The 26,736-nt window shown below is 50.1% G+C and overlaps 2 protein-coding genes across 5 annotated transcripts in view; one reads left to right on the top strand and one right to left on the bottom strand.

Moving 5' to 3' along the window:
- Nucleotides 1–1,475: 1,475 nt before the first annotated feature.
- On the bottom strand, nucleotides 1,476–26,571 carry LOC125738365 (hepatocyte growth factor receptor-like). Of its 2 annotated transcripts, none has more exons than XM_049007246.1 (21): nucleotides 26,440–26,571; nucleotides 24,066–25,303; nucleotides 19,941–20,132; nucleotides 16,718–16,855; nucleotides 16,094–16,264; nucleotides 15,332–15,492; nucleotides 14,798–14,897; nucleotides 14,566–14,702; nucleotides 14,226–14,390; nucleotides 13,722–13,821; nucleotides 11,723–11,941; nucleotides 9,915–10,061; nucleotides 9,059–9,215; nucleotides 8,657–8,797; nucleotides 6,152–6,382; nucleotides 4,109–4,186; nucleotides 3,844–4,025; nucleotides 3,482–3,591; nucleotides 3,093–3,258; nucleotides 2,811–2,947; nucleotides 1,476–2,500 (listed from the first exon to the last, which is right to left on the bottom strand). In XM_049007246.1, exons 2-21 carry the CDS (start codon nucleotides 25,263–25,265, stop codon nucleotides 2,290–2,292), a joined length of 4,143 nt encoding a protein of 1,380 aa, XP_048863203.1. In that variant the 5' UTR covers nucleotides 25,266–25,303; nucleotides 26,440–26,571; the 3' UTR covers nucleotides 1,476–2,289. The 2 variants fall into 2 exon arrangements, with proteins under 2 accessions (XP_048863203.1, XP_048863202.1); XM_049007245.1 differs by having other exon boundaries at nucleotides 24,066–25,272; nucleotides 26,440–26,569.
- Nucleotides 25,637–26,736, top strand: part of LOC125738366 (carboxypeptidase A1-like) — a 31,084-nt gene continuing 29,984 nt past the window's right edge. For 2 of the 3 annotated variants that reach the window (XM_049007257.1, XM_049007253.1), the window contains exon 1: nucleotides 25,637–25,871. The gene's annotated coding sequence lies outside the window, so the exon portion shown is untranslated. Of the gene's footprint in view, nucleotides 25,872–26,562; nucleotides 26,672–26,736 lie in introns of those variants that run through there. The other variant, XM_049007255.1, reaches the window with a different exon arrangement.

Genomic DNA, 26,736 nt, shown 5'->3' with positions numbered 1-26,736 from the left:
ATCTCTACACTCTTGAATAATGGGATGTTACATGGGCAGCTGTTCAAATGGCACAGGGGGTCATTTACACTGCACATGTGCCAGAGCTTGGAGGGGCTTTGAATCACCCCCAGGCACAGGTGTCATGTGATCTCTTCCATGCTCCCATGATAGCCCCTATACCTCAGCATGACTGAGGCACCATGCAGCATCGCATGATCTCTCCCACACCCCGGCAGGACAGAGCCACCGTACTACATTGCATGACCGCCCCCCATGTTGCTGCGAGACAGAGCCACCACATGACGTAGTGTGACCACTCCAACGCCCCAGCGGGATGGAGCCGCCACATGCTGTATTGTGATTGCCCCCATGCACTGGCATGACAGGGCTGCCTTGCAACGTCGCATGGTCTCTCCCCGGCACAACAGAGCCACCGTATGACATTGTGTAATCGCCCCCACGCCCCGATGTGAGAGAGCTGCACGGAATAGTGCAATTGCCCCCACGGCCCAGTCTGACAGAGCATTGTGTGAAGGAGTGATGGAATTACAGCCGCAGGAGTGCCCCCTCACTGGCTCTCTCAGCTCTGTAGCAGTACTCCTCTTTTTTCTCCTTTGACATCTCCCCCACCCCTCCTGGGCAGGGATTGGCGTGCCTCGGCTACCCAGCTTCACACGCTCAGGCCCCACAGAGACAAACAGCTGTTCATCTTGGTAATGCTGAAGAGAAAAGCTGTGAAGTCCTGAAAGTAAAGGGGCCAATGCTAAGAAACTGTAAATTACTGGGTATGTTATCAATTTTTCAGATGTGCAGTTTAAGCAGGTGGGAATTAGCTTAACATTACAGAAACACATGGCCCACCTCTGAACAGGGTGATTCTGCGTGCTTCACTTTTTCTTTTCACCAAATCCAACATACTGTCTATGTGAGAGAGAATCACATTACATTGACACAGTCATTCAAACTGAAAAGTCAAATGTCAGTGTATTACAGAATTGAAAAGCTCATTAGGAATAGAAATTGCATTCTGGATGCACATGTGGAGAGCCCCGGTCAGCCTTAATATTCTGGTCGGGCACAGAGCTGCGTCCTTCTGCCTACAACATAAAGGAGTTTGTTACTGATGAGAGTGATCAGGGCGGGCAGCAGAGCAACACAAAGCCTGCACAGCCTCTCAGCACACCCCTGTTAAACTGTCACAAACAGGAGCTATAGATCACCATAACAACTGACCGTGACATTAAGACACTCGACTGTTAAAGGTCAAGCAGTAACAGGAATGACAGAGATGTGCAAACGGACAGGGAGATAAGTCAGTGTGCACAAGAGCATTAACCAAAAGAAACAAATGTTAATGATGGATGTGAAATGTTAAGGTCTGTTTCCTTTGACCAGCACCCTCACACATGCACACAGACCTGTGGATTGTCAGGTGATATTAACCTGGGTACCTTTATACCACAAAACAGCACAGAAAGGACAAGGAGAAAAGGGCAGTTATTACAAAGAAGCTCTATTACAGTAAACCATAGAGCGCGTATAAGATAGTACCATCGATCACAGATCATCCCAAAGGAGGAGACAGCTCTCAATACAAATACTCCACGTCAATGTCCCAAGTACAGGGAATAAGCCAATGAACAGATTTACAAAAAGACACTTATTTCAAAAGAGTGGCACTTCAGTTAACAGTACAGTAGCTGTCCTTCCAGCTGTATACACATTCATACCATTTCACAATATACAAACTAGGAAATCAGACAAATCCCTGGCATTTTTCTCTAATTTCTCTCATAAAAGTACAGCACTTTCAGTTCATTGAAATATTCAAAGAATGATGGTCTCACAGCTACTCTATAAGCAGCTTATACAAACAGTATAAAAAACAAGCGAGAGAATACATATATTTTCACAAAAAAACATAAATTCCTCAATACTGTCTCACATGGTATTTACAGGACATCAAAATAAGTACAAACTGACCAGTGTACTGCAGGCAAACCTAGTAATATGCTTTTTCCAGGGATTCCAGTTTCATAAATACTACAGTCTGTACAGATACCAGAAGCACTGTGAGACTTGCGTCAGTACAATGGACTGGAAATGCATGCATAACAAGAATCTCACAGTCAGCAATACTCAGTAGACAGTACACAGTGACTGTAGACCACACAAAGAGGTTACATTTCAGCCCCTCCCATCCCCATACCCCTTACGATGGTCCCCCAAAAGTCCGGCACAGGGGAACAGCTCTGGCTCTGTGGTGATAAGTGCCACTCAGGCTGAGAGAAGCCCCACTCATGTCGCTCAGGTGCAGCACAGCCTGTCCAGGTTGCCCTGAGAGGAGATCAGAGAGGGGTAGGGTGTGACCTTGTCGATGTTGACATACGTGGTGTTCAGCGTGATGTAGTGCTCGCCGCTGAAGCTGGAGAAGATGCTGGCAATGCGGGACGCCAGCTCGGAGAAGGGGGGCCTCCGCTCCGGTTTCGGGTGCCAGCACTCCATCATCAGGTTATAGCTGTGAGGGATTGGATGCCATCTTGAGGGAGGGGCTAAGGTCCGGGGACATATGTCTGCCCGTCACGTTTTTAAAAGCTCAATGTGTTTGCGTGTTTGTGTGAGTGTGACCATGCATGTGAGCGGTTCTATGGTACTCACAATGTAGTGGTGCACATGTGTGACCATGCATGTGTGTTCTTCTGCGATACTCACAGTGTGATCATGTGTGCATGTGTGTGTGACCGTGTGAATGTGTAGCCCTACGGTACTCATAGTGTGACAGTGTGCGTGTGTGTGAATATGCATGTGTGTAGTCCTGTGGTACTCACAGCATGTCAGGGCAGAACTCGGGTTGCAGCAGCCGCCGCCCCTGTAGCAGGAACACGGTGATGTCGAAAGAGCTGATATCTGAGTAGGGTGGAGCTCCTCGAGTCATCAACTCCCATAGCAAGACGCCGAACGACCACTGTGTGGAAAAGGGGCTGAAGTCAGATGGTCTCTCATAGTGCGGAGTGCTGCAGTCTAGCCAGAGGTGTCTCTCACACAAACACACGCACACACACTGGCAGGCAGCTAGAGGCTCAGATGGTCTCAGATGGTCATTTCCTCACCACGTCTGACTTGGAGGTGAACTTGTGTGTTTGCAGGCTCTCCAATGCCATCCATTTGACGGGCAGCTTGACGCCGCTCTTGTTGTGCACGCTGTAGTACTCCTTCTCGTAGACGTCCCGAGCGAGGCCAAAGTCGGCCACCTTCACTGTGTAGCTCTCATCCAGCCTGCGAGGGGAAGAAGGTTCATGCCACTTGGAGTTGAGCCAAGCCGTCATCCACAGCATACACTGAAGAACCCATCACTTTATGTGAGATTGGTTAACACAAGAGACCAAAGGTAGCAGCTTAAATGCACTGCAAATGAAAATCAATCAATCAATCTATCTATCTATCTATGAAATCTGCCCACAGGATACCCAGTACTGGAAATGCTGGGAGTTCTGCTCACATGCAGTTCCTAGCTGCCAGGTCTCGGTGGACAAACTTCTTGCTGGCGAGGTATTCCATGCCACTGGCGACCTGGAGCCCAAAGCCCATGAGGTCCTTCACTGTGGGATTCTGTGGAGATGAGTAGAGGTGGAAAATGGTGAGGGGTCTCAAGACAGATGGCCATAGAAGGTACCAGCTAGTATGGGTCTTGGTGTGTGAGAGTGCACGTGCGTGTGTGTGTGTGTGTGGGGGAGGGGGGATTGTGAGCATGTTGGTGCCTCAGTGTGTGGATGCGTGAGGATGTAGCTGTGTGAGTGTGTCAGTGTCTCTGAGAGTGAGGCTATGTAAGACTGCGGCTGTGTGAGGGTGTGGGTCACGCACATGTTCCTCTTTGCGGATGAAGTTGCGCAGATCACCGTGCTTCATGTAGGGCAGAACCACCAGTGGCGAGCCCTGGGGGGGTAGGCAGATGCCTAGCAGCGACAGCACATTGGGGTGGCTGAAGTCCTTCATAATGATGCCCTCCCTGAGGAACTGGGTCACCTCCTCCAGGTCTGTGATACCTTCCCAACATGGAGAGGAGGCTCTGATTCAGGCTGGTATCTTAAAGACGGCAGCAAATACCACCATCTGGGCTGGCACTCACGGTTCAGGGACTTGATGGCGCAGTGCTGCTTCAGGCCGCCTTTCAGCAGGGTCCCGTGGAAAACACAGCCGAAGTGCCCTGAGGGATCCAGGAGAAACATCTCATAAACCCACCAGGGGCCCAGGCCATCACGTCCTTTCTTACCCCCTTATGAGCTACGGTGTGAGAGAGAACTAACAGAGCAGATGACGACACTCTAAAGCAGGAAACCACACTCTCATCTCAGCACCACCAGCTACTGTGCTCTGCTCTAAGACCCACAGCAACGAAAATCCGCAGCAGCTGTTTGCTATCAGTAGAAGTGATCATGTGATCCATACAACCAATCACTATCGTGTCAGTCACTTGTCACGTCGCTGTGACATATTCGAACTTTGAATGCAGCCTTAGAAGGATGCAGCCTCAAATTCGAATACAGGCAACGTGGAGGCTTTTCACCAAGCGTCTTTATGCATACCTGCAGTACTGCACAAAGGCGGCGTCCGCATTCGAGGGATGCATCTTTTAAAGGAAGTGGTTTATGAAAATGTAGCCTTTGTAGTATGCATTCTTCGAAGGTCGAACAGAAAGCGCTGTCAAATGGGACGGTCAGGGCGATGGATAGTTTCCTATTTGCATCACCAGCTGTTCCCATCCCTACCCTTAAATCACGATGTGCCACTTCTATCACATTACCAGGACACACCCAATTAACCTCTGCCCAATGAACCTTGGGATACAATATGCATCAGGTACATTCTGAGTGGAATATGGAAAGAAGGACGCATTTCTAGACTGCATTTGAAGGAGACTGCAAAATGGGGCAGCCTTGTCGTACTGCTGTGACGCATTTTGTCTGAATTCGGATACAGCTGTGGTCTTGCCTGGCCATGTTTAAGGCCGTTGTGGATACGCAGTATTCGTGCGATGCAGCTAAGCATCACGAGATACACGGTTGCCGCCATTGAAAAGTCATATGACCTGTCCGTCATTCAGCAGTAACACTGTCCGGCTATATGCATTGCAAATCATCGCACAATCACATCACATATCCTGCCTATTACGTTCCATAAGCCTCACACAGGCATTTGTCTAAATTATTAAGAAACAAACAGTAGCTACCTCAAGCTCCGGAAGATTTTTATGCATTTTTACCTGTGAAAACAATCAATATCATGGAGCTCGCAAAGTCTCAAAAAATATTTATTTATCTTGTGTTTAATGCTGTACACTGTACCACAATGAATGCTTAAAGTACAATGTGCTTGACATTTGGTTTTAGAGTTATTATCTCGTTCATTTATACAAATGCAAGCTGAATGGAAAGTGTTATTAGTAACCATATATGGAAATACATAATCTGAAAATACAAGGGGTGTGCATTGTTCCCCACAGTTAGCCCGCTCAAACACAGAGTACTGAACTGGATTTGTACTCTCTGCACCTGAAATCTCCAGTTCTGGTTATTACACCCTTTGTACCATGAATGGACACTCAGGACACCTGACTGTAAGTGAATGAACATGGATGGATGGATAAACATACAATGTTGTTGGTCAGCAGAAAGGTCCAGGATAGCAAGCTGATCTGAGCCTGACTGGGAACTCGGGGCTGATGCAGGCTCTGAGAGAGAAAGCCTGCGGTGATCACAGGCTGTCCGCCAGCTTGGGTTACCCTGACAAAAGGCTCACTGGAGCGTCTCACCCACAGCCCTGGAAAGTGCTTTGACATGGATCCGTGGCGGGAAGGATGGGGGGGGGGGGCAGCTTTGAGGCTCAGAAATGCTGCAGGGAACTGTAATTCCTGCCAGGTTTTCACCATAAAAGACAGATCCGTATGAAAGCAGGAGATTAGGTAAACATCTTTGTTCACAAGTACAATAAGAAAAGTGGTAACACGATCTGGCTTTATGTAAGCCTGCAGTTAAAGTTAATTAGGTCAGCATATTGTGGTCTCTTTGGTTCAGGCTTATGTCTGGTGATTTCTCCCCTCATTAGCTGAAGCTAACACCTCTAAGCTAGAAACTGAGTTCATTACCGGGGCTGTATGCGTGTCTTCGTTTACCTCGCCCAATGATCTCATGCAGGTGCACCAGCAGGTCCTGGTGAGGGATCCCCACGTGCTGCAGCGCCCCCAGCAGCTCGGGGTGAAGGCTGCCAGTGTCGATGTTCATACCGGCGTGCAGCAGGGTGGTGCTGTCATCTACCTCTCCGGCAGCTGGGGCATGTGCCGTGTCCGAGTGGGTGTAGGGGGGCGGTCCGCAGGACTCAGCCTGGGATGCTGGTGTGCTGGGGTCTGGAAGGTGGGGGTGACAGGTCAGCCAGAGCCAAATCCATGCCCCTTGTCATGAAGAGAGCAACTGAGACCTGCACACACCTGAGACATGCACACACTCCTGTAAGTGTCTGTCACACTATGACCCCAGACACACTCCTGTAAGTGTCTGTCACACTATGACACCACACACACTCCTGTAAGTGTCTGTCACACTATGACACCATACACACTCCTGTAAGTGTCTGTCACACTATGTCCCCAGACACACTCCTGTAAATGTCTGTCACACTATGACCCCAGACACACTCCTGTAAGTGTCTGTCACACTATGACACCAGACACACTCCTGTAAGTGTCTGTCACACTATGACACCAGACACACTCCTGTAAGTGTCTGTCACACTATGTCCCCAGACACATTCCTGTAAGTGTCTGTCACACTATGACCCCAGACACACTCCTGTAAGTGTCTGTCACACTATGACCCCAGACACACTCCTGTAAGTGTCTGTCACACTATGACCCCAGACACACTCCTGTAAGTGTCTGTCACACTATGACCTCAGACACACTCCTGTAAGTGTCTGTCACACTATGACCCCAGACACACTCCTGTGTCTGTCACACTATGACACCACACACACTCCTGTAAGTGTCTGTCGCACTATGACCCCAGACACACTCCTGTGTCTGTCGCACTATGACCCCAGACACACTCCTGTGTCTGTCACACTATGACACCACACACACTCCTGTAAGTGTCTGTCACACTATGTCCCCAGACACACTCCTGTAAGTGTCTGTCACACTATGTCCCCAGACACACTCCTGTAAGTGTCTGTCGCACTATGACCCTAGACACACTCCTGTAAGTGTCTGTCACACTATGACACCACACACACTCCTGTAAGTGTCTGTCACACTATGTCCCCAGACACACTCCTGTAAGTGTCTGTCACACTATGTCCCCAGACACACTCCTGTAAGTGTCTGTCACACTATGTCCCCAGACACACTCCTGTAAGTGTCTGTCACACTATGTCCCCAGACACACTCCTGTAAGTGTCTGTCACACTATGTCCCCAGACACACTCCTGTAAGTGTCTGTCACACTATGTCCCCAGACACACTCCTGTAAATGTCTGTCACACTATTTCCCCAGACACACTCCTGTAAATGTCTGTCACACTATTTCCCCAGACACACTCCTGTAAGTGTCAGTCACACTATGACCCCAGACACACTCCTGTAAATGTCTGTCACACTATGTCCCCAGACACACTCCTGTAAGTGTCTGTCACACTATGACCCGACACACTCCTGTAAGTGTCAGTCACACTATGACCCCAGACACACTCCTGTAAGTGTCTGTCACACTATGACCCCAAACACACTCCTGTAAGTGTCAGTCACACTATGACCCCAGACACACTCCTGTAAGTGTCTGTCACACTATGTCCCCAGACACACTCCTGTAAGTGTCTGTCACACTATGTCCCCAGACACACTCCTGTAAGTGTCTGTCACACTATGACCCCAGACACACTCCTGTAAGTGTCTGTAACACTATGACACCACACACACTCCTGTAAGTGTCTGTCACACTATGTCCCCAGACACACTCCTGTAAGTGTCTGTCACACTATGTCCCCAGACACACTCCTGTAAGTGTCTGTCACACTATGTCCCCAGACACACTCCTGTAAGTGTCTGTCACATTATGACCCCAGACACACTCCTGTAAGTGGTAAGTGTCTGTCACACTATGTCCCCAGACACACTCCTGTAAGTGTCTGTCACACTATGTCCCCAGACACACTCCTGTAAGTGTCTGTCACACTATGACCCCAGACACACTCCTGTAAGTGTCTGTCACACTATGACCTCAGACACACTCCTGTAAGTGTCTGTCATACAGCACTGGCCAATTAACCAGCTCCAATTCTTACCTATCTTACCTATCCTTTGCAACATTTGCATTATCTTTACGTTGCACTTTGTTTACGTATTTATTATAAATTGTATGCAAATTCATTATGTTTGTGTATTATTTCTGCTTACTGGTGGCTAAACAGAACATGAGGCTTGCATTGTATAGTGTAACAATAAACTTTCATGTCTTGAAACAAAATGTCAGTGGATTTAACATGGCAATGCAAGTTTCTCATGCCTTCAAAAGAAGGCAGTGGGGGTGGATTATTAAGATGATTGCCTATGGTGACAGAACACAGAATGGATAAGAAATGGAGCACATGAGAGCATGGGCCCTGACAAAGTGACACAAAGACATACCCTCAAGCAAGGTAGTCCTATAGTCCAAAGATTCATGGGAAAGCATCTCGTTGGTGGGGCTGATGCTCCTGGCATTTGCCAGCATGTCCAGGTGTGGGATGTGAGCACGCCCATCATACCAAACCATGCCCTCAGACACATCTACAGATGGAGAAGAAACAGAGGAACCTTCTCTGTAGGTAGACCTGCTCTGTACCACACAGAAAGGCCTCTTCCAAGTGGACTTTCTTCATAAACTCCACTAAAGCTACGAATCTCAGATGTCACTTGTACCTTTAGAGAGTGAAATACTGCTGCTAAGAATAATGAATCACATCTAATGGAGGGGTTTTCACTGCAACTGGTAGAGTAAAAGACACTAAGAGTAAGAGACCCTAACCATAGTCCTCCAGCAATACAGACCTTCCACGGTCTTCTTCTTCCGCACGCAGGCGTAGAGGGTGCAGAGCAGCAGGAGCAGCAGGCTGACGGAGGCCGCAGCCCCGAGCAAGAGCATGTAGCCCTGCTCCTGAGCCAGCAGCACCTTGCCCAGCATCACTGAGGAGGCGGCCTGCTTCCACTGCGTGCAGACATGCGTCGGTCAGACCCATTCCCATCAAAGACACTCCCAAGAAATGAAAAGAGCGGATAAATCATAATATCAGCCATCTGTCCTACACACAGACAAAATCACACACAACTGCAGCCCACGATTTTATCGCTCTGATGTCGCCAGCCTGACCTTGACCCTAAAACTGGGCAGTCAGAAGGAGATGAAACATGAAAAATGAGATTTCCAGCTTCAAAGTGACATGGCCACTGTCTGCACAGGGGCAGCATTGCCCCCCAGGCATCACGCCCATGGCTGGGGGAAATTTGATCATAGATATTGCTGCACTTTATCTTAGGAGACAGACAAGCTTATTAGGTTTGCTTTGGCGAAATTAGGTTTAGTTTTTTTTGTATTGGCATGATGTGGGGGGGGGAGATGGAGGCAGATGTCAGAGGGGTCGCAGGCTTGACACTGGGCTGGGCATTTTACCTGCATGGAGGGTGACCTCAGGAACAGGGAAGCATTTTAACGTTAAGGGCATTTCAATAACAGCAGACACTGAATGGAGATAATGTGTCAGTTAACATTTCAGTATTGCTTTCAGCCTGAGGAACGTCAACCATGAAGGCATTTCCAGCAGTACCTAAGGGGTGTGTGAAATGAGCAGCAGCAAGAGTGGAGGTGGGGAGTCAAGACAGGAGCCCATCGATTATCATGAAGGCTCACCTCCACCTGCAGCTCCCTGGTCACATGTCGGAGCTCTATGGGGACGGTGCACTCCAGAGTGTTCCCCACCAGCAGCACACTCTCACAGCTCTGGTTGGCCACCCAGAGGACCTCCCCCTGTACGGCCTCCAGGTCCACATGTGGCACCTGCAGAAGGTGGAAGCAAGAGCTTTACCTGAAGAGAGGAGCTCTGAGCCTCCCCTAACCCAAAGAGCGGAGCTCTGAGCTTCGCCTAACCCAAAGAGCGGAGCTCTGAGCTTCGCCTAACCCAAAGAGCGGAGCTCTGAGCTTCGCCTAACCCAAAGAGAGGAGCTCTGAGCCTCCCCTAACCCAAAGAGAGGAGCTCTGAGCCTCCCCTAACCCAAAGAGAGGACCTATGAGCCTCCCCTAACCCAAAGAGAGGACCTCTGAGCCTCCCCTAACCCAAAGAGAGGAGCTCTGAGCCTCCCCTAACCCAAAGAGAGGAGCTCTGAGCCTCACCTAACCGAAAGAGAGGAGCTATGAGCCTCCCCTAACCCAAAGAGCGGAGCTCTGAGCCTCCCCTAACCCAAAGAGAGGAGCTCTGAGCCTCCCCTAACCCAAAGAGAGGAGCTCTGAGCCTCACCTAACCCAAAGAGAGGAGCTATGAGCCTCCCCTAACCCAAAGAGCGGAGCTCTGAGCCTCCCCTAACCCAAAGAGAGGAGCTCTGAGCATGCCCTAACACAAAGAGAGGAGCTCTGAGCCTCCCCTAACCCAAAGAGCGGAGCTCTGAGCTTCGCCTAACCCAAAGAGCGGAGCTCTGAGCTTTGCCTAACCCAAAGAGAGGAGCTCTGAACCTTGCCTAACCCAAAGAGAGGAGCTATTAGCCTAACCTAACGCAAAGAGAGAAGCTATGAGCCTCCCCTAACCCAAAGAGACGAGCTATGAGCCTCCCCTAACCCAAAGAAAAGAGCTATGAGCCTCCCCTAACCCAAAGAGAAGAGCTATGAGCCTCCCCTAACCCAAAGAAAAGAGCTATGAGCCTCCCCTAACCCAAAGAAAGGAGCTCTGAGCCTCCCCTAACCCAAAGAGAGGAGCTCTGAGCCTCCCCTGACCCAAGGAGAGGAGCTCTGAGCCTCCCCTAACCCAAAGAGAGGAGCTCTGAGCTCGGAGCTTCGAACTTCACTCCAACTCCATACAAACAGTTTTATGAAGATAATCTGAAACGCTAACAGGCTGCAGGACAAAGCAAATGAAACTCATTTGAAGGAGGACAAAGAGAAGCTTCTCGCTGTGGGGCCATTTGGTCCTCGCCTCTCACGCTTTCCCACATTCCGCTACCCCGGCCTAGCTTGGACACACAGAGCTGCACCTGCTCCCACACCGTGAGTGGGCCTTGCACCCCCACAGAGCGGCAGCCACACGCCAGCCCCCGCCGAGGCACATTTGTGGATTTCACAGACCCCACCCCCAGCCCGCACCCTCTCCCCCGGCTGTGTTCGTAGAGTGATGTGTTTGCCAGGAATCGCTGTGTGCTCAGTTTGTGAGACAGATAAATGCATGCAGAGTAATTTTAAGCTTGGAGGCTCCATACCATCTATACTGAACAGCTTTACTTCAATTCTATTGATTTCTAATTAGCGTCTTTCACAACTCAGTCACCCCAAGCACATCATGTGTGGAGAAACAGGGGTGGGGGGGGGTGAATGACCAGGGGAAAGTGGCCTGGAGGGAACAGCTAAGGGACAATAGCCAGGGTGAAATGGCTAGTATAATGTAAAAGAAATATAAAATAAACAACGATAATTAAGTAAAAATTCCCCAATTGGCTTGGGGTCAGCTGCTTTACCTTAATCTCTAAGACGTTCCTGTTGCCTTTGGAGGTAAGAGTTGGCTTCTCAAACTCCTCGAATTTGGGGTCCTCCACATACATGAAGGTCAGCTGCCCAGTGGAGTAGCCGTCCAGGACGAAAGAGACCTTGGTGATGACTGGCGGCTCAACTTTGAGGTCCTTCAGGGACGGCGTGATGCAGAGGATTGCCCTGTGATCCAAGCCCAGCGTGCAGCTCTGCACACATGAGATCATCAGCATTAATCCATCTCCAGCTTGACATAAATGCAGCATCAGACATCTTCATATGGCAGATGTCTGTGAAATTGACCAGACCAGAATCCATTGGAATCGGGCTAGGACATGGTCAGAGTCTACTGGAACCATGGTGGACCAGATCAGAGTTCACTGGAACTGTGCTGGACCAGCCTAGAGTCCACTGGAATGTTCAGGAAGCTGGAAGCAGTTTGTTTTCCTCTCCTCAACTGTCTCCTGATTCTTTTGTTCTTCACACAGACATTTAATATTAACATGTATTGTCTATTTGTACTGCTGGATGTCACTAGCTGTTACTAACGTGGTATGAAATGTGTAACTGGAAGGGAATCAATGATTCAGACTCAGCGCCTGTTCTGCTACTGCCACAGCTTGCTCAGCCCGCTCATCCTCAAGCTGGACCATCTGTGCACCAAAGTACCCGCCAAAGGAAACATGCACCACATTTGCATTTCTACCGACCCTTCGTGTCTCTGACTAACTACCAAAACAAATCAGGAGAATCAAGAGAAGAAACAGCTATGGTCAGCAAACTCAAGGCGACTTGCATAAACAGGGTCATAGAGCTAAGACGGCTTCCCAATTCTGCCTCTAACTTAGGTAATCAAATGAGTGACAAGGAGAAGGGCCGACCTGGCTGAATGTCCAAAGCTCTGGAAGCCCCTAAAACATAAGGATGAAGTGGAAAGCTTGTGAACCTCCTCTGGCATGCTGTCTGCCAAATGGCAGAACATTCTAGAACTTATCACCCGCCCATGGAAGATACAAGGGGCTGGACTATCTTCCTTTCTGTAAAGCACCATTGCTGTAGCCAGCGAAGAAGACTACTGTGCCAATGAAGACTATGTGTATATGCGTGCACACAGAAATACCGTGAAATATCTGTCCAGAGCAGATTACGCACCATTTTACAAACGCTGGCAGACCCCCCCTACCCTGATTGGTCATGCTGAACATGGGCAACACACACATCACTCAGTATGGGTCAGTGACCTCAAGTGGCATGGCAGAAAACTGACCATTCATGTGTCTCGGCACCTTACTGTGCTCGGAATGATACAGAAAGAGCATAGCAAGAATGAAACCCAATCCCTGATTCTGCAGATCCCTCCCAGCCAGCCTAACCCTAACCCCCACAACCAAACAGAAAAGCAGCATCCCTGGGAATCTGAGCGAGCGACCCAGGCTGCCTGAATGGTGCTGCTGATAGTGTGGGGTTCACTTTATTCTCCCTCGGCCAGGAAACAGGGATACAGGGAGACAGGGATACAGGGATACAGGGATACAGGGAGACAGGGAGACAGGGATACAGGGAGACAGGGATACAGGGAGACAGGGAGACAGGGATACAGGGAGACAGGGAGACAGGGACATAGCAAAACACGGAGACAGGAAGTAAGGAAAACAGGAAAATAAGGAAAGAAGAATAGTAGGGAATCAGTGAGATAGGGAAACAAGGAGACAGGCAGAAAGGAAAACAGGGAAATAGGGAGAACATTCTGCCCCTGGAACCCGGGGGGGAAGGAGGGCATTACCATGGGCCCCTTTTGACGTGATGGCAGCTGAGCCTGAGCATCATGTTTCAAAGCGATGGCAGGGAAACCTGACCCACACATGGACCCTGTAACAGCACCTCAGTGGGGGGGTGAGTGTGGGGGTCAAGGGAAGTCTACGTCTTTCCAGCACGGGGAGGTCTGAATATCTCCCCTGAAGGAAGCTGCGACGGACCCACTGCACTCACCACCTGGAGGACAGCCCTGTCAGACCCCAGGGTCACGAGCATCTGTGGCTGGCGGGCAGACTGCAGGTAGGCCCCGCGTGCCGTCACCGTGCTGCCTCCGCTGGGGGGGGGTGGGGGCAGAGCCACTGTTAGAGGCATCTCTGCAGGTGACTGTCTAGATGAAGTAGACAAATACCGCCCCAACCCCCTATGCTACACATCACTCTCTGCTCCCTGGCTTTTGCTCTCTCCATTGTCCTTCTTACACAAAAATGTTCTGAGGGCAGAACGAAATATGATTGGTTTAGAGAGATAACCAATTAGATTGCAGAGGAGGTGGGTCCAAGTAATTAGAGGAGACAGGACCATCTGATTGGTTGGCCTCCTATAGGGTTGGACACACCCCTTTGACAATTTGATTAGTTCTCTCTCTGGACCAGTCAAATATCATTCTGCCCTCAGAACATTTTTGTGTAAGTAAAACTCCCATGAACCTGTAGTTAGGGAACACTCCCCGCCCCCCACCTGATGAATGAGCGGGCAGGTTGCAGGCCGCTGATGTAGGGGTCCCTGTTGTACACGAAGGGAGAGGGTGCGTCATACTCGGCGGAGTCCACTGTCAACTGGATGAGCTGGCTGGATGGTGAGGGCTGTCCGGGGGTTCGACAGACAATCATGGTGGCTGCCATGCTGCAGGACCAAAGGAAGGAGCAGAGATCAGACAGGCAGGAGAAACAGACTTCATCTCTCCCAGGGGGAATTCTGGAGCATATAGAGTGAGGTATGTAAAGTGCCGACAGAGACAGGCAGTGCAAAGCAGGAAGAATTCAGAGTGCAGACAATGGAGTGCTAACAAGTTCCTCACCTTTTAATCTCACATGCTGCCCCGCCGATGGAGACACGCCTCACAGAACCGCTGTCTAAAAATCTCCCCCAGAGGGTAAGGACCGTCCCTCCTGATTTAGGGCCAAAGCCAGGGAAGATGCCCTCTAATGCGGTGTGCTAGGATTCAGAGAGAAGAGATGTCACACCACAGCCGGTATGGAGACACACTCCAACACAGAAATCACGCTCACGTCTGGGTTTCACAATCATACCACAAAGGAGAATCCATGGAACTCTGTGACCTCCTGCCCGCTGCTGACTGTAACCGTTTCCACCTTGGAAACATTCACATGGCTCAGCATGCAAACCAGACTAGAAGGGACGGAACAGATCATATAGCATCACATTAACAGACAGTAATCATATTAATGGTTAGCTGTTTTGCCACATTTCACTGCCATTATACTGTACAACTGCACATATTAAAAAACAAAAATAAACAAATAAAAAAGTCTAAAGCCAGGGTTGTAAGCATTTCTTTGTGAAGAAACCCACCCACTGTTATTAACACGGATGGGACTGTGCTAATACACAGTTTCGGACATGATGCCTTAGAGTAAAAATGATTCAGGCCAACGTGTCTAACTAGATTAGATGACTGACCATTCCAGAAAGCTTATTTTTCCCTACAATTAGTTATTTCTCAAAGTTCTTCCCAAAATGCCGAGTGAGGAATGTCCAGCTCACTACTTCCTCCCAGGGGCTGGTCAGTGTGGTTCCCTTGCTTGCGGGGGTAGGGGCATTACCGGTTACTGTTGCTTTCCTGCATGTCCAGCTTACAGGGTACCCTGCCGGCTTGGACTCGGATCAGTCCCGGGTCGAACCTCTCACTCTTGTTGAAGCCGAAGTCTCTCCCACAGATCGTGAGCCTGGTTCTTGCGTCCATGGGGGCTTGTTTTGGGGAGATCTGCAGTGTGAGCCGACACATGCAGACATGAAGGACCTGCATAGTTGGCGTCATCACATGCACTGTTTCTAAGGACCAGTAGGGGGCATCCCAAGAACGACGGGACAGCACTTCATAACAGCCTGCTGAGCAAGCATGAATCCAAGGTAACATGCAAGGCCAAAGGCCTTACACATGATCTAAGATTCTGCAGGTGTCTGAGATGGAGCCAACTGCATGATGAGAAATCTGTGTTTTACATTCCGTTGGACATAAATTAAGGTACAGAAGCTTCAAAAAGGAGCCGACGGAGGACCTGCCAATTTTCCCTGTGCAGTTAACTGCTTTCACACCTCCAGGAAATAAGCTGCACCAGTTTTTTGCCTGAATCATCCTTCTTTTTCATTAGGTATGAGACTGCTACCCAATAACCAATTTACTGGAATATTCCTGCAGGGATGAAGAATCATCCCCAACTCGATGAAACTTTAAAATGACACAAAATCACTTGAGAGACGCTCTGCATGAGCATGACAACAAGCAGAAACATTTGGAGAAAATATCTGTCAGGTTCCCACGTTCCATGACCCCTTGATAGTATGCGCCATTCAGTAGCGGTTACCATGGAAATGGCAGGAGGGCAGGAATTCCTAGCCCAGTGTGTGGCGCAGTCCCGTGGCCGGGTACAGCGGTCCTGGCACCATCCACAGCCCATGAAATCTGGGGCCAGGAGGCAAGAGCTGCAGGACAGCAGTTGTTCACAGCCTGGACCCACTAGGGGAACCTTGGTGATCTGGGAGAAAAGAGGGGCATGTGATCATTACCGAGGGGGGGGATCTGAACCTGACCTTGACCTAGACAGACCTAGGCAGGCAGGTAGACAGAGAGACAGACAGGCAGACAAGCAGGCAGACAGAGATACTGACATAGAAACATTAAACTCCCATCTTACACGTGGTCTGTTGTAAGGTTGAAATGTCAGAGCTAAAAAGCCATTATTACAACGAGACAGATCAGGAGTGATTCATCTCCCATTTTCATACAGCTCACTGGTTCAAGGTTAGTCACATGGAACACAATAAGTTATTTAAAGGCAGACAGATGAGTGGCTCTCCCTGAACATGAACACAACATCTGTGTGCTTGCAGCCAGGGGTCATGCTTCATCTGATGGCCGCACCTCCGTGCCGCTAATCAAGGCTCTCAGGACATGCCAGGAACGCTTGGCCCAAGGCCAACCCATTCACCTTGTTTCCCGTCACCAACAATAAGGAGGCATCCAGCTGGGGAGCGGTAATCAGGGCCACTTCAGGGGACACGGGCCGTGGGTCAAGGCGGAAGTCCACATGGGGTGAGGTCCTCTGCCGGGAGCGGGAAATCACGACCTGTGAAAATGCCAGGTAGCACTGTCAGACAGACACAGGGGTGAGAGGGTGAGACGCAGCCTCAGACCACACTGGGGGTAAGAGGGTGAGACGCAGCCTCAGACCACACTGGGGGTAAGAAGGTGAGACGCAGCCTCAGACCACACTGGGGGTAAGAAGGTGAGACGCAGCCTCAGACCACACTGGGGGTAAGAAGGTGAGACGCAGCCTCAGACCACACTGGGGGTAAGAGGGTGAGACGCAGCCTCAGACCACACTGGGCGTAAGAGGGTGAGACACAGCCTCAGACCACACTGGGGGTAAGAGGGTGAGACGCAGCCTCAGACCACACTGAGGGTAAGAAGGTGAGACGCAGCCTCAGACCACACTGGGCGTAAGAGGGTGAGACGCAGCCTCAGACCACACTGGAGGTAAGAGGGTGAGACGCAGCCTCAGACCACACTGGGCGTAAGAGGGTGAGACGCAGCCTCAGACCACACTGGGCGTAAGAGGGTGAGACGCAGCCTCAGACCACACTGGGCGTAAGAGGGTGAGACGCAGCCTCAGACCACACTGGGCGTAAGAGGGTGAGACGCAGCCTCAGACCACACTGGGCGTAAGAGGGTGAGACGCAGCCTCAGACCACACTGGGCGTAAGAGGGTGAGACGCAGCCTCAGACCACACTGGGGGTAAGAGGGTGAGACGCAGCCTCAGACCACACTGGAGGTAAGAGGGTGAGACGCAGCCTCAGACCATACAGGGGGTGAGAAGGTGAGGTGCAACCTCAGACCATACCAGGGGTGAGAGGGTGAGGCACAGCCAAACACCATACAGCAGGTGTGAGGGTGAGACAGTCCCTGACCATAGCAGGGGTGAGAGGGTAAGACACAGCCCTGCACCATACTGAGTGTGAGAGTGTGAGATCCCCTGTCTGAGGGGGAACCACAAGCTTTGAAATGGCCAGACACTACAGTTGGGTACGCCCAGCCATGCTCTAGTGAAGTCTGACTAACATTCACTTAAGAGTCGTCTTTGTCACATATCATCTAATCATTCTTCCAAAATCGAAAGCCAAGGATTCTCACATCTGCTGTAAAGTTACACCCAGTCTATAACACTCTAATGAATGTGGATTATGTATTGAAATCTGAGACAGTGAAGCATCTGGCACTATTACTGGGAACTACCTGCGTAACTACGCTGCCTGGCCAAAAAAAATGTTTCCATTTGAATTTTCAGTTGGAGCGCCTTTAGCTTCATTATGGCACACATTCATCATGGCACTGTTTCCACAAGCTTATGCAACATATCAACATTTTTTTTGTCCAGATTTGCATAAATTTCTCACCAAGATCTTGTATCGATGATAGGTGAGTTGAACCACTCTGTAAAGTCTTCTTTAAAGTAAAGTCTGAAAATGATTCCTCACGCTCCTGAACCATTCTTTCACAGTTTAAATAAGATGAACCTGGGCATCACCATCCTGGAATACGCCCATACCATCAGGGAGGAAAAATCCTTGGATGGTGGATGAAGGTGTAACCTGGCCATTCAGTAGATTCAGGAACGTCACTTTATTGCTGTATAATGTTGCTGGGCTGTAATATTAATCCAGTCATTGGCTTTTAAGTATTTGCTGATTTAAATTCAAATGATGACTTTTTTTGACTGAGCGGTGTATGTCTAGCAGGACATGGGAAACACACCATTCTTGCCAAATCAAAGGAAAAGCAAACCGTTGAGACATATGCACTGAAGTTGAGGATTTCTGTGGATGAGTCATGAGTCATGGATGAGTAAGTTTGAGAAGTCTTGGCACAGAATAAAGGAAGTATGTTGTGGTTGACAGCAACACAGATCCTTTACACTCAAAATATAAAATTTGAACAGTGTAAATCAGGATTTTGCCATCTTGCTCATTGTCTGCTGCCCCCTGGGGAATGGGCTCCCCCTTGGAGTCTGGTTAGGGTTAGGGCTTCCTCTGCTGCCCCCTGGAAGATGTCCCCCCCTTTGGGTCTGGTTAGGGCTTCCTCTGCTGCCCCCTGGAGGATGGGTTCCCCCTTTGAGTTTGGTTGGACCACAGCTTCACAATCACCCTCTTAGACCATTGATAACGGAAAATAAATAATCACTGGTGAGTGTGGGTGGCCTGGTTTGCAGGGCCTGGCCTGCAGGGTGGCTACATGGGTGAGGCTGTGGGGCATCGGCGAGGACAGGACCTGGCGCTGCTCCCACCAACACCTTGTGGGCCAGGCCCACAGGACACCAGCGTGGTCGGGTCCCAGCCTGCAGGGTGTTGTGTGGACACGGCCCAGCCAATAGGGCGTCAGCGCGGGCAGTGCCTAGCCCACGGGTCCTCCCCCTGGAGGAATTGGACTGGCTGAACTGTGGGGGCCTGCGGCCCCTGCCAGCTGTGCGGGTGACCTTGCTTCCTGGGGCCAGGCCATGACAGTGGCAAGATGACCTCCGACAACTGGCTGAGATATGCGGTGCGGTGGCAGTGGGACCCTGTGGACCACACTCATACTATTTGGCCTTAAGTCCTGTGCCGTCCAGCTGTTTCTCTGCCTTGATCAACCAGCTCTAAGCAGGATTTAGGGAATTTATGGCGCACATTACAGAGGAATAATGTCATGCGTATTTATAACCTGATCCACTTGGAAATTGAAGAGGCTATGCTGAGTTTCAGTGTAAACAGCTGCTTTACATGTTCTGTCAAACTGCCCGAGATGCTGTTTGCTACCCTTTGGACAACATCCAAGGAATTTGTACAGACAGGAAATCCTAACCTGCATGGGAACCCTGCAGCTTCCTGCTGAAAAGGGGGGCCGTTCTTACCCCCAGACTACCCTCCCATTGGACTCTCTTGACAAAAGGTTCACCCCCAGGCAGACTACCCTCCTCCCAGACTCTTCTCACTAAAGGTCAGATACTCTGGACCACTCTAAACAGACTACCCTCCTGCCTGCAGAGGGTTGGACTCCAGCTGCATGCCGCTGGGACAGACAATGAGCTGCTCTCATATTTCTGTCACCATAATATAAACTCAGAATCCATAGCCCATGTGTGCCCTGTATGATGATGAAACACAGGAGATTACTGTACCTGTATAACCCGGCCCGTGGAGGTGCCCAGGCTGGCCACGGTCTGCCCCCCCATGGGGAACACTGCGATGGAGGTGAGCAGGACATTGCTGAACTGGCCGCTGAAGTAGTCAAGCCGCGTGATGGTGCTAGTGAGTTCCAGCTGGTAGTCATCACCGTGCTGCCCACAGCTGGACATGTCATACGCAGAGCTCTGTAAGACATGCCGGCAGGAAGCTGGGTTACTAGGCGCATTGAACACCCAAACCACGCGCACACATACACCATACATGCACACACACACACCATACATGCACACAAGCACACACACACATACACCTTACAAACACCACACCATACATCATACACTCACCACACACACACACACATACAAACCATACACACTCATCATACATACACACACACACACACACAGACACATACAAATGTTATTCTGTCAGTCTGCTTACCAACAAAGTCTTTGCAGAGGTCTGTATTCATTCACTGACTTGCCTCTGCCATTAACACATTACACCAAGTCATCCAGGCGATGGGGGTAAATCTCTCCAATTTCAGGAGAATGGCAACCTGCCAGGACCGAACCACTGTGGTCATTCAGGGGGGAATCCAAAGATTAACAAATAGGCCCATTCAAATGCTCTAGGACTCGAGCACAAACGTGACTAGAGAGAAGCTTCCAGAAGAGTATTCCACTGTGTCGGGGAAATTGCATCACTCATTTTAACGTGAAGAGGCATGTGAAGGTGTTAAGGGCATTTTGAGTGTCAAGCTCAAGAGCAGCTCTGCTTGCTTCAGTAACCTTAATGAATACGGCACATTAATGGGGTCATGTGACCTGTGATTTCACAGACAGGAATGAGGCAGGCAGTTACAAATGGGACAAGAGAACCGTGTAAACTGTAAACAATGTGGATTTCCACCTGGGGGCGGCACTGTAATGCCAGCTCATCCATGAATGATCACACTTCATGTGCCAACGTGCCCGGCAGTCATGGATTTTGACGTCAGACCTAGGTTGGCACTGTAGAGCAAATAAGCTCTTAAGTCATGTTTATGAAGTGTGGTATAAATGTTATATTAAAAAAATAAAATGTGAAAATTTTGACCAATATGAATATATTTTCCCTAATATAGCTGATGCTGATGACCAGCTAACCTCTGAGCCACCAGTCATTAGCATTGAGTCTTTAGTGCTTGCTGAGCTTGCTGGTGCAGATTAAATGAAAGATGTCACATTGTGTTTTATCCTCATGTCCAACATCTGTGATGAAAACTACATCAGCACAGGCATGCATGCAGTGCAGAGTGTATGAACCAGGTGTATCACTGCGGTGTCGAGGCATGTTACTGTCTGGGGTGTTTTCCTGCCTTGTGCCCCAAAACGCCCAGGACAGGCTCCAGATTCCCACAACTGGCTACCCAAGAAACAGCTGCACGATGGATAATTTCCACAAAAAAAAAAAAAACAGGCAATCACCATGCCAACCACAGCTCAAACAGAATTTGATATATAACCTTTTGCTTTAGACTACTGGCAAGCATTTCTGCATGTTTCAGAAGGTACCAGTGAGAACACAGAACCAGCAGAGTGTTAAAGCACCAAAGATGCACATCTAGCCTGCTTGGGAAGGCTGTTTCTGCCTCAGCCTTGGTCTCACTGGAGGAGAACTGCAGAAAGAGCCTTATCACCCGCAAATGGGTGCCAATGTGCCCTCAGTGCGGTGATGACAGCTTGCATGTGTCATCGGCAACATCAGCTCTAGAGAACAGCTGAGCGAAAAAGAACAAGGAGGCTTTTTGGTTGCCATTACCTGGTGATGAGAGATGACCATGGGCTGAAAATTAACTTTCTGATGATCAAATGTATACAAATAGAAGAGGGATAAGGTACTTTTTCACCCATGACCACAATAGGCAGTGATAGCAGAGGTCTGCCATCTTGATGACCAGCTGTCTCCAGACTGACTCCACCAAACACTGCATGCAGGCAGGAAAGGGCTGATCCCACACCTGGATCGCAGTGAGTGGCCTGGCCCCCACCCTTCTAACCACATTGTGTCATTTGGGATGTCGGCATGACCGCATGTTTACCTGCCATGTTTCAGCATGCCTGAGGGCTGGAGAAATAGCGGTATGCACAACCGGCCCCACCCCCACCCTGAGTCACCCACACCAGTCCCAACATGAACAGCAGAAGGTATGTATTGAAGACCATGCTTAAGACCATGCTGAAGACCACACTGAAGTCGGCGCTGAAGACCGCACTGAAGATGGCCCTCAAGACCATGCAGAAGATGGTGCTGAAAACTTCTCTAACGACTGTGCTGAAGACCACTATAATGACCACTCTGAAGACGGTGCTGAAGATCATGCTGAAGGAGGTGCTAAAAACCAAGATGAAGGCAATGCTAACAACCTCACTGAAGAGGGGGATTGAAGACCATACTGAAGACTGTGCTGAAGGTGGCTCTGAAGACCATGCTGAAAATGATGCTGAATGTAGCACTAACATCTGTGCTAACAACCGTGCTGAAGACCGCATTGAAGGCGGCTCCAACTGTTGTGCTAAAGATGGGGCTAATTACCATGCATTCCAATGCGCTAATGATGCTGCTAAAGATCACGCTGAAGGCGGCACTGAAGGCGGCACTAATGACTGCGCTGATGACATCACTGAAGGCGGCACTAATGACTGCGCTGATGACATCACTGAAGGCGGCACTAATGACTGCGCTGATGACATCACTGAAGGCGGCACTTATGACTGCGCTGATGACATCACTGAAGGGGGCACTTATGACTGCGCTGATGACATCACTGAAGGGGGCACTTATGACTGTGGTGATGACATCACTGAAGGTGGCACTTATGACTGCGCTGATGACATCACTGAAGGTGGCACTTGTGACTGCGGTGATGACATCACTGAAGGCAGCACTTATGACTGCCCTGATAACGGCACTAATAATGACGCTGATGACGACACAGAAGGTCAAACTAATGATCTCGCTGATGACGACGTGAAGGTGGAACTAGTGACCACGCTGATGACAGCACTGAAGGCATCACTAATGACCACGCTGAAGTTCTCTCACCCGACACTTTGTTTTTATCACATCACAGTGGCACCTGGAAACCTCTCTAAAGCCATCTAAAGTTTCCCTTTACAGGGCAGAGGCTCAGATGGTTGAAAACAACCCTGGAACACAACCAGTGAATGGTCAGCCAAGGTCCAAAAGCTCATGTTTCAGACAGGCACAGAACTCGCACCCTGACCTCGTCACAGCAGGACACTCGTGCTCGCAGGCCAGGTCACGGGCCAGGTCACGGGCCAGGTCACGGGCCTGATCTGCAATCAGTAACCTGTTTGTTTTTTATAGCACCACTGGGAATATTCTAATTTGGAAATGATGCGCGTATAATTAAACGACTATCAGCCAGGAGTCCCCACGTCACAATTGCATTACGCACTGTGATTCCTCATGTTTCAGATTCGATTTCAGACCAATTTGCTGCTGGTCGCTTTTCTCGAATCAATCGTAACACAATGATAATTCTGACAGTGACCGCAGATGTCTTATTCTGTATTGTCAACTTCCTTACAAATGACCCACTGTGTCCTGCAATTATGAGCAAGATCAGGCCAGTACCTCTGTCTGTTTAATTAACGGATGTGGCTTAGAAGGCGCATGCAGTCTGATCGATGGCGTTAGAATCCACCGCTTGTCACAGGGACCATCCATCTATCTTTGGTTAGTGTGTGGAGCACCTCCAGCTTTGTACTAATGAACTGCGGCCATATGTAACAGGAAATGGGGGCGCTTTGGTCTTTGTGCGTGACTCCACAGCAGCTCGCGAAAGCCGCCTCTCAGTGTAGAAATGGCGCCAAGTGAGGACTGTCTATTTGCACCATCACCTAAATAACAGCTCTACTGACAGCGAGCCCTGACACTTTCACTGGCTTTGTGTAACTGCCATGAAAGGAGGGTTTCACCACTTGCACTAGGAGAGAATCAAATCCCCATAGTGCAGCACTGCATATTATGACAGACAGACAGACAGACAGACAGACAGACAGACAGACAGACAGACAGACAGACAGACAGATAGGGGCTTAGGCTCTTACCGAGTTGTAGCAGAGCTTCTCGTCAGAGCCCCTGAAGTGATACAGCTGCCGGGTGTGACACCTCTGCATGTAGTCCCTGAAGAAGACGTTGACGTCCCGCAGGGGGATGACACAGACCGCCGAGCTGGCCGTCGGCTCCGGGGAACTAGGTCGGCTGCGGGAGAAGGCCGCAAACAGCACCTCCTCCCCTTCCGGTAGGCCCATTTCCTCCCTGAGAAGCTGGCCAGGCTGTGCCACGTGGGCGGCTTGCAGGATGTTGAAGACCTCGACACGGGCCTGGCGACGGCGCCGCTTGCGGGTCAGCATGCATTCAAAGGGCAGCTCGGCGTAGCGCCGCAGTTCCGACTCGCCGGCACAGGTGCGGGTGATGCGTGAGTGGAAGGCACGGGAGACGCGGTCTTCCCGCTGCACGGTGAGGAAGAAGGCATGTGGGCCGCTTCGGAAGGCGTGCACATAGCGCACTGGGAACTCCAACGCCAGCGGCGGCAGCACGTCCAAGTAGGAGCGTCCCGAGAGGAAGTGGAATCCATCCTGTGTCTCCTTCATCTCCCGCACGGAGATAGTGTGCAGAGGGGCAGCCCGTGGCGATGCCGGCGCCAAGGCTGAATTTGCTACAAAGAAGCGGACCACACCCCCACTCTCGACGCTCAGCACCTGGGTGCCCTCTGGACCAGCGATGCAATCCGGGCAGCCATACTGCCCCCTGTTGGACTTGGGGGAGAACATGCAGACTGGCTCAGCGTGCCGATGGCTACCGTCCAGCATGTGGCGCTGGCAGACGCCGCCCAGCGCCGTGCCACAGCTGAAGAGCTCTTCGTCGTAGAAGGTCTCCACCAGAAGGACCATGTTGGTGTTGTTCCTCAGGACGCCAGAGGATGTATTGCCGTGCTCTGGGCACGCCTGGCAGGGCAGGCAGCCAGGGTTGTCCAGCACTGGACCACTTTGGTACTCCCAGATTACCCGCAGGTCCTCACTAAGTGAGTAGATGCTGTTCACTGCACCCACATATATACGCCTGTCATGCATGAGCACGCTCTGGATTGCTGTCTTGCTCACAAAGGTGGGGAGCTCGTACTGGACCGAGAGATTGAGGCGGGAGCCAGCCGGAGGGTCCTCACATGGCCTGGCAGTGCCGCCTCCACGCCGCAGGGGGCCCAGGAGGAGGAGGACACCAGTCAGCAGCATGGTGGAGACCCACATGACGTTCCTAAGAGCCAGCACGAACCTGCACTTTAAAGCTAGTAATATATGTATATATAAAAAGGGGAGAGGAAATCAAAATATGAATGGCACCTTTTAGCATATTAATAATGGAAAGTCAGACTCTTGTGTACATAGCATTACTGAGACCAGAATAAGAGAAACAGACGAGTGTAATCTCCGCCCCCCACTCCCCACAGCGAGGACATGCTGACAGAAGCCTGGATGGCCCTTTGTTAGTCGGCTGGGTCTTTACGGGCCGAGAGCCTCTGTATTCCGAGGGGAGTCAGCGCTGACTCCTACTGACTCAGCGGACCTGTGGTTAGGAGTCGCTGGGCAGAGCTGAAGTGGGCACAGCCTGCGGTCCCACTGATCATCTGGGGAACTTAATCAGATACAGTAACGAACAGAAAGACGGGCCAGACATGGGGGGGCAGGGTCGTATTTACACTTCATTTACTTTCTGCAGTCTTACTGAGGACAGCTACAGACAAAAACAAGAGCTTTCATTGTGAAGGACAAGCAACAAGTACAGCAAGGGAATAGCGGGACAGAGGGACAAGTACTGTTTTACCTCTTTACACACCGCCCGTGAAGTGTGTTCAGGTAAATGCTGTTTTACCTCTATACACACCGCCAGTGAAGTGTGTTCAGGTGAATGCTGTTTTACCTCTATACACACCGCCCGTGAAGTGTGTTCAGGTAAATGCTATTTTACCTCTTTACACACTGCCCGTGAAGTGTGTTCAGGTAAATGCTGTTTTACCTCTATAGGCACTGCCTGTGAAGTGTGTTCATAACATAAGAAATGTACCTGATTTTACAACAAGCCGCTTCATCTTCTTGAAATAGACTGCGGTTAAAAACCAGCGAAACTGACGATATTACATGACAATCACCGTCATTTTGAAAAGCACATGGGGGAGCCGAAAGTCCCCCTCCGCTTTCATAAAAGGAGCCGAAACACCTAGTGCGTTTATTTTATAAAATGATTCTCCTCAATATCTAAGAGGCATAAACGAAAGTCCCGTTTTTTGCAATAAAAAACTGTTTTGAACACAATTTCACTGATCGATTTGCTTTTAGTCACGTTTTTATAATATTGCGGTGTTTAAACTAAATTATAGTAATGGGATGTACCAGGTGAATGGTGTTGAGTAATAAATGCGCTTACCAGGAACTTGCAGCCTTGAATCAGAGCATTATTGCTGCCGGTTCATCTGACGGTCCAAATAAACATCGAGAAACGTCCAGTATGGGGTCCAAACCCGCAAATCAGAGTCTCTCCGCCCGGAGTGGGACCAGTAGCGCCACTGGGACTCGATTCCTACCGCAAACCACCACCACCACCTCCTCCTCTCGCAACGAGCCGCGGCTCCTTCTGCCTCTGGCGGCCGCAGCCGCAGGTGAGATGGACCGGATTTGCCGTCGTATGAGTCACCGCAGAAGCCCGTTAACAGCCCACCGACAA

Source organism: Brienomyrus brachyistius, chromosome 3 (genome assembly GCF_023856365.1).
Source record: "Brienomyrus brachyistius isolate T26 chromosome 3, BBRACH_0.4, whole genome shotgun sequence".
Lineage (NCBI taxonomy): Eukaryota > Metazoa > Chordata > Actinopteri > Osteoglossiformes > Mormyridae > Brienomyrus > Brienomyrus brachyistius.
The sequence above is the reverse complement of the archived record's forward strand: the minus strand, read 5'-3'. Positions and strand labels throughout refer to the sequence as shown.

What these genes read in the sequence shown, in the direction of transcription:
- LOC125738365 (XM_049007246.1), bottom strand. Translation starts at nt 25,265, where the DNA reads ATGTGGGTCTCCACCATGCTGCTGACTGGTGTCCTCCTCCTCCTGGGC. An exon ending in GCAGCATGTGAGATTAAAAG is followed by an intron (nt 14,391 to 14,565) that starts GTGAGGAACTTG and finishes TTGGTCCTGCAG; the next exon opens with CATGGCAGCCACCATGATTG. An exon ending in TCACCTCCAAGTCAGACGTG is followed by an intron (nt 2,948 to 3,092) that starts GTGAGGAAATGA and finishes TTTTCCACACAG; the next exon opens with TGGTCGTTCGGCGTCTTGCT.